General features: G+C 43.4%; 1 protein-coding gene across 9 annotated transcripts in view; it reads right to left on the minus strand.

The window, feature by feature from the left end:
* Positions 1 to 4409: 4409 nt before the first annotated feature.
* Positions 4410 to 14915, minus strand: part of CSPP1 (centrosome and spindle pole associated protein 1) — a 179546-nt gene continuing 169040 nt past the window's right edge. For 7 of the 9 annotated variants that reach the window (XM_048840876.2, XM_048840873.2, XM_048840874.2 and 4 more), the window contains one exon: positions 4411 to 5381. In XM_048840876.2, the coding sequence (XP_048696833.1) occupies positions 5155 to 5381 (227 nt within the window). In that variant the 3' untranslated portion in view covers positions 4411 to 5154. Of the gene's footprint in view, positions 5382 to 14915 lie in introns of all 9 variants that reach the window. The other 2 variants (XM_048840881.2, XM_048840878.2) reach the window with 1 other exon arrangement.

The raw sequence follows: 14915 nt of genomic DNA on the forward strand, positions 1-14915 counted from the left end.
ATCCCTCCCCGCATCTGCTACAATTTGCCCATGGTAATAAAGAAGACGGCAGACGCCACTTAGCCTAACCATGGATGTAGTTCCTGCTGCTGCTCCCCCCTTTCTTGCTCCAGGTTGTTTTCTGGGCCCATCCCTGAACAAGTCCTGGCAGAACTGACCCAGGCTGCACACTAGCCTCATCTGGTCTGCTCCTGAGCTACCAGCATTGTGGTCTGTTCCTCAGAATCCACATTCTCTTCTGGTGCAATCCCTCTCCCTCTGGTCTAATCATCAGATCATCCACGTTCAGAAGTAGGTCATGGAGGCCTCTGGGCAATCATCAGCAACTGCTCAAATGCCTCATAATAAGGCCAGGTAGCAGGTGAGTTCCTGGAACTGCTGGTGCCATCCCTTTAGCTTTGCAGTAGAGGGTCTTTAAGTGTTTAAGGTGCTCTCTGCACTGCACAGCAGTTCAGTTTATCCCCACCTGCACGTTTCCGACACGTTTCCGACACGTTTCCCAAAATCATGCTGCTTGCTGTACTTACATCACAAGTTAGCAAGAACCTTGGCATGTGCCTCCAACCAGCTAGCAGCACACCAAGTGCTGGACATCTTCTAATGGTGTTTTGCAAAGCTGTGCGGAACTGAAGTGTTAACACCAACCAAGTAGCTTCTGGTAGAGATGGGATGAGAAGGAAGTGAGTAGGCAGAAGGGCTGGAACAAAGAGGCACCAGGAATTGTTGGATGACTATCAGAACAAGCTCAGCAACACAAGCTTTAGCAGTCTCCATGCTGCAAAGTTGTTGGGTAGAACAGTTCAAGATGAAATGGGCTGTTTCTCCATAGCACAGACCTACCTAGGGCTACTTCTGTGCTATGAGCTAGGGGTGTGATTCCCAGCTCTCTCACACACACTCAGGGTAGCTTGATGACAGCTAGCGCAAGTATAAACAGTAGTGTAGCCAGAGTGCCAGCCGTGGCCCGGCTTAGCCATGCTGCTTACAAACCTGCCTGAAACCAGTGGGTACATACTCAGCCTTGCTGCCGCTGTCCATGTTTGCATGGCCCCACTGCTCTTTATCCTCGCACTAGCTCTCATTCAGCTAATAGGCATATGGGAGCTGGGGATTCACACTCTAGCTCATAGTGTAGACATAGCCTTAGACTGGAAGCTCTTCAGAGTAGAAACTTTGTAAATTACCTAAGACTGGTTGGGGTCTTAAGGCACTCCTCGAACACCAATAATCACCACCACCACCGTTTGGCTTGGAATTGGTGTCTAGTGTGTAGCTGGCTTTGAACTGGCAGCTAAGCCCTGTCCCCTCTCAGTGCTCTCACAGGGAGCATAGGGGTGCACAGCAAGAGAAGCTGCGCTGTACACAGCTGGAACTGGTGCTAGCTGTTAGGGGCTAGCAAAGAGAGATCATTGGGAACAGAAGCGAAGTTTCCCCTCACAGCAAGACAGAGGAGATATGAGGACAGAGGAAGCATATTCGGTATTCTTCCTTCATTTTGGAGAGCTTCCCTATCTTGAGGGTATTGAGCAGTCACTACCTGGGGTGAAGCAAGGAACGCCAAGAAGCCCAACACCCACAAGAAAAACCTCTAAATCTATTGTGAAACTGAAGTGCTTTCCGTGTGCTTCAGCACACAGGAAGGCTGGTGATGTGAAGATGCCAAGAGGCAGAAAATCAGGAGTTAAACCTTCTTACTGTGCCACAGGCTTTACCCTGCTGAACAGAGAAACCCATTTTTAGAACAGCAAGCGTACACACGAAAAAGTTCATTAAGAGTCGTAATCACTGCCATAGAACTTAGGCGATTGCGATTTCCAAAATGATGTTTCTAAAAACATTTACATGTTTGATTAGTTATACTACATTGTTCACTTAATGCTTGCGAGGAGGAGCTGTGGCCATTGATCTGGTATCTGCTGCAGACAGGTACAGAGCCAGCCTCTAGGCTTGGACTCTGCCCATTTTGCCATGTAAGCTTTGAGGAACTTGCCTATTTCCCACTGTTTAGCTGTACCTCCACTCCCAGCTTTGACTGCCCTTTGAGAGGGAATACATACACAGGAATAAGACTTTCTCTAAGATGGAAACTCTTCCTTAACTCTTTTCCCCTCCACTACTTCTACCCTTTCTCTACACATTCTTTTCTTACTCTTGCTGATTTCTTCAAAGGCAAAACTAACACCATCTGAAACATCCTACCTCAATCCATGCCACCCTACCTGACCATACCTCTCTCTACCATTCTCTCTGCTGGTGCTTAGTATGTGCCGGTTCATGGCCAGGCCATGTCAGGTGTGCACACGCTGCATGCACAGTCACTGCAGATTTTTCCCTCTGTGGTATCCATCAGGCCGGCTCTAGCATCTCTGGTGCCATATGCTCATGAGCCAGTAATATGGGGGCAGGCCAGCTTCACCCCCCTCTCAGTTCCTTCTTACCACCCACGACAGTCGTTGGAACACCTCCTCTTGCTTCGGAACGAGTGGTTCCTTCACCCCGATATAGACAAGGCCATCTTCCAGTGGTGGGGGACTCCCCTTGTAGACCTGTTTGCAACCAAGCAAAACAGAAAGCATCAGTAGTTTTGCTCTCTATGCGGGCACATCTCAGGCTCGCTCACACATGCTGTCCTCCTCCCTTGGACAAAGCATCCGTTCTATGCATTTTCCTCCATTCCTCTCACGCACAAAGTCTTACTCAAGTCAAGCAGGACAGAGTAAGGGTTATTCTTATAGACTCAACACGGCCATGCCAGCACTGGTTCGGCACATTGGGGGGACCTGTCACTAATGGCCCCAATGCCACTCCCTCCCCACCTCTCCCAGACCTGATCTCACAAGATCACGGCCAACTGCTTTACCCAAACCTCAAGGCCCTCCACCTGACCACATGGAAGCTTCATGGTTAAACCCAGCAGAGCTGGCCTATACAGAGCAAGCCCACCAGGTATTACTAGGTAGTAGGAAACCATCTCCTAGAGTGACTTACCTTGCGAAGTGGAAGTGTTTCTCCGTGTGGTCATCCCAACAAGGCCTCTCACCCACTAGGTCACCTCTCCAGTCTGTGCTGGAGTATCGGCTTCATCTGAAACATCAGGGCATACCCAATTTGTCTATTAAGGTACACCTAGTAGCCATCTCAGCCTTCCACCTTCCAGTGGATGGTAGGTAGTTTTTTTTCCTCAAGCAATGTCCGTTCGCTTTCTCAGGGGCTTAGAGAGACTAAGATTTGTGAACCAATTCCCCAGTGAAATCTAAACCTGGTCCTTTCAATACTCACAGGCCCCCCCTTTGAGACGCTGGAGTTGTGCTCCTTACCGTACTTCTGGATGGTTGCTTTCCTGGTAGCGATTACCTCAGCCAGGAGGGTCTCAGAGATCAAGGCCCTTATGTCAGAAATCCAGTATACCATGATCTTTAAGGACAAGGTTCAACTTCGCCTCCACCTCATGATCCTCCCGAAGGTGATTTTTACAGTTTCATAGTAATCGGGCTATCTTCCTGCTAATATTCTTTCCAAAACAACACAAGAATATGGATGAGCAGCGTCTCCACATGTTGGACTTTAGGCGTGCCCCGACCTATATAGAAAGGACCAAACTGTTCCGTAAATCCATGCAGCTCTTTGTGGCAACAGACAGAATGAAAGGCCTGCCAGTTTCAGCCCAAAGGATTTCACATGTGCAATGAGCAGGCAGCTGCCTACCTCCCACCTTCTTGACAACCCACTTGACAAGAGCTCAAACTTCCTCAGCAGTGTTTCTGGACCAAGTCCCAATCCAGGATATTTGCAGAGCAGCGACCTGGTTGTCAGTGCATACTTTTTCATCCCACTACACCATCACTCAGTAGGCTAGAGACGATGAGGGGTTTGGCAGAGCAGTGTTGCAATCCGCATGTCCATGAACTGAGCCCACCTCCTAAGGTACTGCTTGGGAGTCACCTAATGTGGAATGGACAAGCACTCGAAGAAGAAAAAGCAGTTACTAATCTTTCTGTAACTGATGTCCTTCAAGATGTGCTGCTCATGTCCATTCCATGACCCACCCTTCTGCCCCTCTGTTGGAGTTAGCCAGCAAGAAGGAACTGAGAGGGTATGGAACTGGCTGGGCCCCTAACACGCATGAGTGTGTCACCAAAGGGTGTTAGAGCCAGCCCAATGGATACTGCTCAGGGAAAAATCGGTGGCAAACGTGTATGCAGTACACACACGCTTAATGTGGAATGGACATGAGCAACACATCTTGAAGAACAATAGTTACAGAAAGGTTGGTAACCTTTTTTCTAGTCGTTGGACCCCCTTTATGCCATAGGCAGAAGCTAGTGTACCTATAGAAGCTAAGCCTTTCTTTCAGACTTCTCACCCACATTTCCACAAAAGGTGGAGAAGGCTTTAAATTTTGGTAATAAAATATAATTTATTTTCATCAATTGTTTTAAATCGTGACCATAAATTAAATATTAACAATACTCACTCAACAATATCTGCATTATCAACACAAACAGTAAGAAGCAGAAATGTATAACTAGAATTTCAGCACAAAATTGATTGGGAAAAGAAAGCAAAATGTTAGCAAGTGGAACAGCAATAGCCAATTGTTTACATAAATCTTTTGTCCAGTAACTCTTGAATACTGGACAAATACAGGCTATAACAACCCCTTATCACTGTTTTTAAATAGCTACTGCTGCACCGAGGTAAAAATCACGTGAAGTACTTGAGTAAAAGGAATATAAGATTTGTCGTTTATGCTATGATGAGGGCAGAATCATTCTAGATTCTTAGTTTTTAATGTTAAAAGTTCTCCTCTTATCTAATACTACATTCACACAAGCTTCAAATCTAAGACTGGAAATATCAGTAACATACTGACCAGTGTAACTTATAGAAAGAGTGCAAAAAACCTCCACTTCCCAATCTTGATATAATAAACATCCTGTACACAGTCTATTTTCCCTTTTAAAGAAATTATATTACATTACAGCTTCTGCTTCTTTAACATTTCATTAAAAAACAACCCTATACATATAGCTCACAATATTTACATATAAGACTATTCTTACAAGAGAACATAAAATGAACATGTTAAAAGTGCAGTAGTGATTAACATTCCTTCTATGATTAAAGGCACAGCTGGTTTCAATATAGATTTATTTAACCATGTGCAGTTGACAGGCCCTGCCAACCAAAGGGTAATGTGTTTTCAGAAGAAAGTTTAGCCTGGTTTGACTGCCCAGCCATAAATCTTTTCACAGTCTCTGATGTTCCAGGTCGCAGCCAGGGGTCTGTTGCTACTGTGTCAACAGAGGTGGGCCTTCTGCCACCTTTAGATGGAAACTGCTTCAAAATGTCATCAGCATCTCCCAGGGAAGTATCATCACCTGTGGAGAAGTAGAAACAGGCTTATAGTTTCCTCTTTAACATAATCCCATCACCACAATGCCACCTTCTTTTTACATTTAATGTTTATTCCTTCTACATATTTAATGATATAAAGGATGAGAGACCTGTTATCACCCAAATACAGTACTTATCAATTAAATGCCTCAAATGCAGCAAGTCTGTATAGGAACATGCCACATCTGTATTAAATTAAAGGTTCAGTAGATATGAAGATACTGAAAGTCCTTTTTTAGGTCATGATGCTCTCCAACGTCCCATGGATTTTTTGAGCAGTTGCTGCCTCATAAAACGCTCACTCTCACTGGATGGATCTGGGTTGCAAATACACAAGCCCTCCTCCATATCTGATGGTTGACCTTGAGGACTCTCTGATAGTGAGCATGCTTTTGTGGACTGGGGTCAAACACCCCATCGAAAAGTCAGTCAATGAATCTGATACAAAAAAGGAGCATTCAAAGGCTATAAAAAAACCAAACGTGTTGCCAAACACTATTTTCTTTTGCCTATATACATATACCTCTTTTCAGGCCGAGGGTGAATAAAATACTTCAGGCCTGATGCAGAATGGGTTTAACTTCCCTGCATGCAGAAGATATGTCTATACATCACCTCCTTAAATGGCTACCCCAATGTTTTATATATTTTAAACTGGCCTTGCAACACTTTATTAGTTTAAATCGCATGCTCTCTTCTCCCACAGAGATCTGCTCTTACAATCTGGTACAAGGAATTCATTGCTATTGGTACATGGAGGAAAAAAAAAAGCATACTTCATGTAAGTATAAGGAATTACAACAGATGATATTAATGTGAAGAAGCTTTATTTTAAAATGTGTGTGTTCATACACATATCCCAAACTGAAAATCCAGAATGTTCTAAAACAAACAATCTACAGAGATGCGTTCTATATGGTCAGTCTTAACAGTGTATTATAACTGCTAAGTTAACTTATGGAAAATCCAGGATTCTAAAGGACACTGGCTAAAAATAATTCAAATGTTAAATAAGGTTAAAAACATGCATCTATTACAGAACTTTAATTGGAAAATGTCCATGCTAATTATACATTTATTACTGTACCTGTATTTAGTATAGGTGCTTATAACATACAAGATAAAGGATAGCATTACAACACTTGGAATGCAACTAACACACTCCCACCTGCCTTGATAAAGGCCATATATAATAGCCAAGGTCAGAATCTGCTCTTTCCCATTCTCTCACCACTCCTGATGAGCAGCATTTTCACTTTTTAAAAAAATTGCCACGTATTTTTCTTCTTGAACTAATCTCGGGGCTTTTTCCAAAATGCAGATTTTGTTTCTGTTCTGACGCACCTCCCTTCAGACAGAATGCAATCAATGGAAGAATTAAACACTAGTTTACAGGAATGTGTGTTTTATTCAGTATCATTAAAAAAGTAAGTAGCAGCAGAAGAACAGGTTATTTTGAGAATTTTAGATATTAAGGAGGATGTTCAAACTCAGATCTGGTATCAAGGATTTAGTGGATGTGAAATTTCTTACTCCTTTACTACAGAAAACTGGATACTAATTAAATTGAAGTTATTTAGAGTGTCTCAGTTTGGTGCTTCCTTTGATTAAATATATGGAATTGGGCTGGGTATGTACTTCTATTTTGTTTTTAAACAAAGCCTCTGGTTTGACAAACGTGAAAGTTAAAATTTTATTTAAGTCAGGAATTTAACATATTTGAAGATATTTAACATCAAGCACAGATTCCGAGACAAAGCTAGATCATTTTAAACATCTGATTTCAAATGAATTTTTTTTTTAACGGCAGTATTTCCCAGAGAATGGAAATTCCAATTTCCAAACAGCTTTTTTTTTTAAATTTATGGATTCTAACTTAAAAATAACAAAAGGATTCTAAACTTCCCACTTCTGTGCCCTCAGACAAGGTGATAAAAGATTCTTATTTACCTAATTTTAAAAAAGTCATTCTGAAATAATATACCTTTCAAAAACAATTTATTGAAGCAAAACCCAGACTCTGTCTTACTTTCACTCACTTTTTCTTCATCTTTCTATTCCCTATTTTAATTAGGTCTAGATATTATGAGTAGGAATAATGTGACTGGTTTATTCTCCATGTCTTAATTTCAGTTTGTATCTGGCTCTTTGAAGAAGTTTATTCAGACAAGAACCAACATGTTACAGACCCTGCAATCTATAAAAACCTTTTAAGTTTTGTTTTGTCTCTTTTTTTTTTTTAGCCAACTGAGGCATTTTAAATGCAAAATCATTTATAGTTACTTTGAGAGTTCTTAAAATACTAGCATTTTATCTTTAGGTGTAACTTTCTTGTTAAACTGTAATTAAAGATCTATGGAAATATTTTTTTTCAATTTACTGTTTACCAAACGGAAGAATGGCATCTATAATGAAATATTGCAAGGTTTCTACACATATAGTAGATGTAAGAGGAGGTTACTTACCTGTAACTGGAGATTCTTCAAGATGTGTGGTCCCTATCTGTATTCCACTGAGGGTTATACACGTGCCATGAATCCAGAGCTGGAGCTTCTGACAGCAGTAGAGTCCATTGGTCCGTGCATGCACCCTCGTGGTTTTGTCTGAGGTGATAAAGAGTGGAGTGAACCGACTGCACCATCAGTTCCTGCTCCACCACAAACCAGAGATCTGCAGCAGAGGGGAAGGAGGGCAGATTTGGAATACAGATAGGGACCACGCATCTTGAAGAACTTGCAGTTACAGGTAAGTAACCTCCCCTGTTTCTTCAAGTTATGGTCCCTACTGTATTCCCCTGAGGGTGACTAACAAGCAGTACCTAGGTAGTAGGAGGGTGCAAGGAAGATGATGGAACCATGGAACAGAGAACAGCCACTCTGAACAAGGCATCCGTAGCAGCCTTGCACCAAGGCGTAATGGGAAAAGATGATATGTACTGAGCTCCATGTTACTGACTTACATATGTCTGTAAGAGCAAGTCATGAAGCACAGCTGTAGTTGATGCTTCTGCTCTCATGGAGCAGGCCTATATCCCACAGAGCAGAGACAGCTCTGATAACTGGTAGCAGAGCATAATGCACCATGACACCCACTTCGAAATCCTCTGAATGGAAATCACTTGCCCCTTAATGTGTTCAGCTATAGTGACAGTTTAAGGGTCTTCCTGAAGGGTTTCATCCTCTGCAGGTAGAAGGCCAGGGCCCTGCAGATGTCGAGGGAGTAAAAGCACCTTTCCTCCACCGAGGTGTGAGGTTTTGGAAAGAAAGAAGTTAAGTGTATAGGCTGGTTGAGATGAAAACTAGAGATAACTTTAGGGAGGAACTTGGGGTGCAAACGTAGGGAAACTCTGTCTTTATGAAATGTAGTAAACAGGCGGAATGTCCGCCATCATGGCCCCCAGTTCGCTAACCCATCTCACGAATGTGACAGCAACCAGGAAGGCGACCTTCAAAGAGAGGACAGAGAGAGAGAGAGAGCGCACAAGGCCACAGGTTCAAAGGGTGACTTTGTCAGTGTCTTGAGGACAATGCTGAGGTCCTATTGGGGAGCGAGGGGCTGAAGAGGAGGGAAGGTTTGCAGGAGGCCCTTCCAAAACCTGGAAGTCAATGGGTGAGTAAAGAAAGAATGCCCCTCCAGCAGAGGATGGAAGGCACTGAGAGCAGCCATGTGGACCTTGATAGAGTTGAGAGCGAGGCCAGACATCTTTAGGGAGAGGAGGTAATCTACAAGAGGAATGGCCACATCCTCGGGGACAAGACCCTTCTTTCTGCTGGATCCAAGAGATGAAATGCTTCCATTTAGTCTCACAAGATCACCTTGTGGACGCCTTTCTGCTACTTGAGAGGATGTTCTTCACTGCTAACAAACATTCCCACTCTAATGAAGATGCCCATCCAAAACCCAAGCCCGGAGGTGAAGAGTCTGGGGATCAGGATGCTCTGGGAGAGGTGGCACTGGAAGTAGCGGGTGCGCTGACATGCAGAGAAGAAGGGGAAACCAGAACTGGGGAGGCTAGAATGGGGCTATCAGAAATGACCGTCGCTCTCTCTCACTTGACCTTGTGCAGGACCCATAGCAGAAGTGTCCGAGGGGGAAAGGCGTAACTGAACTGATCCAACCAGCGGAGAATTAGGGCATCACCCTGGAAAAGGGCACCAAGCCCTCCCCTGAAGCAGTACTGGGCGCATTTCCTGTTGGTTTGGGAGTTGAAGAGGTCCCTGGTAGTAGTTGAAAATGCAGTTGAAAATGCTGGTGACCACAGCACCGTGAAGCTCCCACTCATGGTCAATCACAAACTTCCTGCTGAGAGTGTGTGTAATCATGTTTTGAGTCCCAGGAAGGTATGCTGCCGACAACAGGATCTTGTGGGCAATGCACCAATCCCAATGGTGAATTGCTTCTGTGCAGAGTGCAGGAGACCTCATGCTTCCTTGCTTGTTGATGTAGCAGATGGTGGTGTTGTCTGACATGTTGAAGATGTGACAGGAATGGATAGGAGAAACACTCACTCTCTCTGCACAGCCTGAAGCTCCAGGATGTTGATGTGCATCCAGGACTCTCGAGCAGTCCATGTCTCTTGAGTCATATGCTCATCCATCTGGGCCACTCCGAACACGGCATCCGTAGCAGACGATGCATCTGTGATAATTGTGGTGGAGGGGGAAGACAGAAGGAATGGTATCCCAGTACAAACCTGACTCGGACCCATCCGCCACTGGAGGGAGGAGAGGAAAGAACCTCATGGGGAACAGTGAGTAGAAAGTGCTATGTAAAAAGAGAGGATATTGCCATTGAGCTGGCGGGGCCTTAGAGTAGTCACACCAGCAGTACAGGAAGGGTGGATCCTGAGCACCGTCCGAGTCCTCCAACCCTGAGAAATCAGAGGCTGGTTCAATTAGCAATGCTGTTGGAATGTTGGAACAACAGGAGCCCCATGGGAGTGGGCGGGAACACAACCCAAAGCAGGTAAGTCTAGGGGGGGAAACGCACCCTCCAAGGAGATGACATCATACAAGGGCATGGAGACCTCTCCTCCTAAGAAGAGGCTCCGACTTGGACGATGCTGTGATGAGAAGGAACTGATGGCGCAGTCAGTCCACCCCGCCCTTTATCACCTCAGATGTAACCATGAGGCAGATCAAGGGTGCATGCATGGACCAATACACACTACTACTTTCAAAAGCTCAAGCTCCAGACGTATGGCACACGCCTATAACTCTCAGTAGAATACAATAGGGACCATCGCTAAAAGAAGAAGAGGCGGTTATAGGAAGGGAGTTTCAACTGATTACTAGCTCCTTATTCAAATTGTCTTCTCTCCTCTATTCCCACTCCAATTCTTCCATTACTCCTTGTTCCTCCCAATTCACTTGTGAGGATACTACATCTAAGTTCTAGGAAGTTCTTACAACCCTTCAGGTGTTATAGAAATAACTAGTCAATAGCTTTTCTTGTGGAGTGGGTAATGAATGACAAAAGGGAGAGGGAAAGAAGGTGGGTAAGGTAATCTGTTTTATTGGACTGACTTCCATTGGTAAAAGACAAGTTTTCAAGCTTACACAGAGCTCTTCTTCAGGTCTTGGAAACTTACTCAGAGTGTCACAGCTAAACACAAGATAGAACAGATTGTTTGGCATAACTAGTTAAGACTAAGGCTGCATGTCTGTCATGGAGGACCTCATAAAAGAGATGGTTGTAAAGAACTATCTTGGTTTGAGTGATCATGAGCTAATTCAATTTAAACTAAATCAAAGGATAAACAAGAATAGATCTGCAACGAGGATCCTTGATTTCAAAAGAGCTAACTTTAAAAAATTAAGAGAATTATTCAGGGAAATGGACTGGACTGAAGAATTCAAGTATCCACTTCTGAAACTTTGACTGAAAGTAATTTTAACCTTCCTCCACATTCTATCTGAAGCCTGCATCCCAAGCAAGGAGAAAAAAATCGTAGGGAAGGGTTGCAGCCCAAGTTGGATAAGCAAGCATCTCAAACAGGTGATTAAGAGAAAGCCTACAAGTAACGGAAGATGGGAGGGATCAGCAAGGAAAACTACCTCTTGGAGGTCAAAGTGTAGGGATAAAGTGAGAACTACCAAAAGCCAAGCAGAGTTGCGCCTTGCAAAGGGAATTAAAACCAATATTAAAGGTTCCATAGCCATATAAATAAGAAGAAAACAAGGAAAGAAGTGGGACCAGGTGAGGGTGGGGTGGAAATTAAAGATTATCTAGGCATAGCCCAACACCTAAACAAATACTTTGCCTTAGTTTTTAATGAAGTTAATCAAGAGTTTAGGGGTAGTGACAGGGTGGCTAATGGCAACAAGGCTATGGAGGTAGAAATTTCCACATCTGAGGTGGAAGTCATACTCAAACAGCTTCTTGGGACTAAATTGGGTGGGGGTGGGGGCAGATAATCTTCATTCAAGAATATTAAAGGAACTGGCACATGAAATTGCAAGTCCAATAGCAAGAATATTTAATGAATCTGTAAACTCAAGGGTGGTACCCTATGACTGGAGAACTGCTAATTCAGTTCCTATTTTTAAGAAAGGGAAAAAAAGTGATCTGGGAAACTACAGGCCTCTTACTTTAACCTTACTTATATGCAAGGTCTTGGAACAAATTTTGAAGGAGAAAGCAGATAAGGACATAGAGGTGAACAGTAATTGGGATAAAATACAATATGGTTTTAAAGAAGGTAGATTGTACCAGACTAACCTGATCTCCTTTTTTGATCAAATAACTGATTTTTTAAGACAAAAGAAATGCAGTAGATCTAATTTACCTGGATTTCAGTTCGACATTTGATACAGTTCCACATGGGAAATAATTAGTTAAATTGGAGAAAATGGGGATTAATATGAGAACTGAAAGGTGGATAAGGAATTGGTTAAAGGGGAGATTACAAGGTCATACCGAAAGGTGAATGGAGGCTGGAGGGAAGTTACTAGTGTAGTTCCTCAGGAATCAGTCTTGGGACCAATTTTATTTAACATATTTATTACTAACCTTGGCACAAAAAGTGGGAGCGTCCTAATAATACTTGTGGATGACACACAATTGGGAGGTATTGCTAATACAGAGGGGAATTGGAGTATCATACAAGAAGATCTGGATGATCTTGTAAACTGAAGTAACAGAAATGGGATGAAATATAATAGAGAAAAGTCATGCATTTAGAGACTAACAAGTACTTTTGCTATAAACTGGGGATTTATCAGTTGGAAGTGACAGAGGGGAAAAACCTGGGTGTATTGGTTGATCACAGGATGAGTATGAGCCACTAATATGATACGGCCATGAAAAAAAAACTAATGCAGTCTTAGGATGCATCAGACAAAGTATTTCCAGTAGAGACAGGGAAGCATTAGTACCACTAAACAAGGCACTGGTGAGACCAGAATTGCACATGGTATTCCAAATGAGGTCTCCCATGTTTAAAAAAGATGAATCAAACTGGAACAGGTGCAGAGAAGGGCTACTAGGTGATCTGATGAATGGAAAACCTACCTTCTGACAGGAGACTCAAAGATCTTGGCTTGTTTAGTCTAACCAAAAGAAGACAGAAGGGAGACATGATTGCTCTCTATAAATCATAGAATAACCAGGGTTGGAAGGGACCTCAGGAGGTCATCTAGTCCAACCCCCTGCTCAAAGCAGGACCAGTCCCCAATTTTTGCCCCAGATCCCAAATGGCCCCCTCAAGGATTGAACTCACAACCCTGGGTTTAGCAGGCCAATGCTCAAACCACTGAGCTATCCCTCCCCACAGCAGAAGGATAAATACCAGGGAGAGAGAACACTTATTTAAGTTAAGCGCCAATGTGGACATATGAACAAATGGATAAAACTGGCCAACAACAAGTTCAGGCTTGAAATTAGGCTAAGGTTTCTAACCATCAGAGGAGTGAAGTTCTAGAACTCACACAGGAAAATGATAAAAGACAAAAAACACCACAAAGCGATCATTCTATATCTGACCTATCAGTTCTCTTCCTCAAAGGAAACCTGCAGAACACTTTCAAAAGATGAGCCTGGGAGCTTAAATTCATAACTTTGCTAGACAGTAAAAATCATGGACTAAATACAGACACTGGATTTATGGCTTATTACAATAATCTATAGGACACTAACAATCCCCCCCCCCCAGCTACTCTTATTCCCTCCCTCCCCCTCCCTTCCTGTCCTCCCTATGATTGGAGGGGCCACTTCACTTTCAATGGTCCCTTGAAAAATGTCTTAACTACTAATGCCAAACAATCTGTTCCATCTTGTATTTAGCTTTAACACTCTGCATAAGTTTCCCAGACCTGAAGATAATCTCTGTGAAGCTTGAAAGGTTGTCTCACCAACAGAAGGTGGTCCAATAAAAGACATTACCTCACCCACTTTGACTCTCTAATATCCTGGGATCAACATGGCTACAACAACACTGCATAAAACGAAGGGGCAAGGGAAACAGGAAAGACACACCATACAATCTAACATTTATAGAGCATTAGGGTTCATTGCTCACTAAAATCCCTGAGGCAATACAAGCTCTCAACCAAAGATTGTGTTCAATTCTTGTCATGTTTAACAAGAATCTATTAAGTCACTCACATCTTTTAGGCCCTCTCCCTGCTGCAGGTTCACCCAGCAAGAGTAGGAAATAGGACCAGCATAAACACAGGACAGCTCCAAAGAATCATGTAGGGAAAAACAGATTTCCCCATGCCCCCAAGTGACAGTGAACAGTGTTGGGGTTTCCCCAAGACCTTTTCCACTCGGTTCCCCAAGAACTCATTTTGACTCCAGTCTTATCACTCAGGTCCCTTTATTTGGTATAGAGCAAAGCTACACTGAGTTGATCAGACTCAAGTGTACAGGGTGGGTATAGAGCATACCAAACTATAAAGTTACACAGAAGCACTTTTCCTTGTAAGACATCTTTACCAAGACCAACATATACATCCTTAACTATATATTGCATCATATGCTTCTGGATTGGCTTGGTTACTTTGCAGGTACCAATCCCTGTGCAGCATTCTCTGGCCACACATTGCGCAGACACACGTACTCTTTACCTCATCTTACATTCCAGGTGTATCTTGTCCATTCTAAATGGTACCAGTGTTCCCCTATATCTTAGCAGTAAAGACATCCTGTCTCTAGCCTACTGATCCATTTGTCTTCTCAGTCATGCCCACTAAGAAATGAGGCAAGTTACTTATATCCAGGCCTACAAAGAGAGAGAGAGGGGGGTTGTGTGCTGCAGGGCACCTCAGTAATCTGGCCACAATCAAGCCTTCCACCTTTGATCTTGAAACTCCCTCCTACTTCTGAAAGGAAGGGAGAGCACAGACCTCTGACTCTCCGGGCCCAGACTTCTCCTTTGCTTGAGATTGGGACTTCTCAGAAAGGACCCTATTGGTACGTCACACAGGCTCCACCCAATCCAAAGCCAGAGGAAGTGATCATGGCATGGAGTGGGAGAGGCAGCACAGGTGTTGCACCTCTCTTTCGCACTGGCCATC

Source organism: Caretta caretta, chromosome 2 (assembly GCF_965140235.1).
Source record: "Caretta caretta isolate rCarCar2 chromosome 2, rCarCar1.hap1, whole genome shotgun sequence".
Classification (NCBI taxonomy): Eukaryota; Metazoa; Chordata; order Testudines; family Cheloniidae; genus Caretta; species Caretta caretta.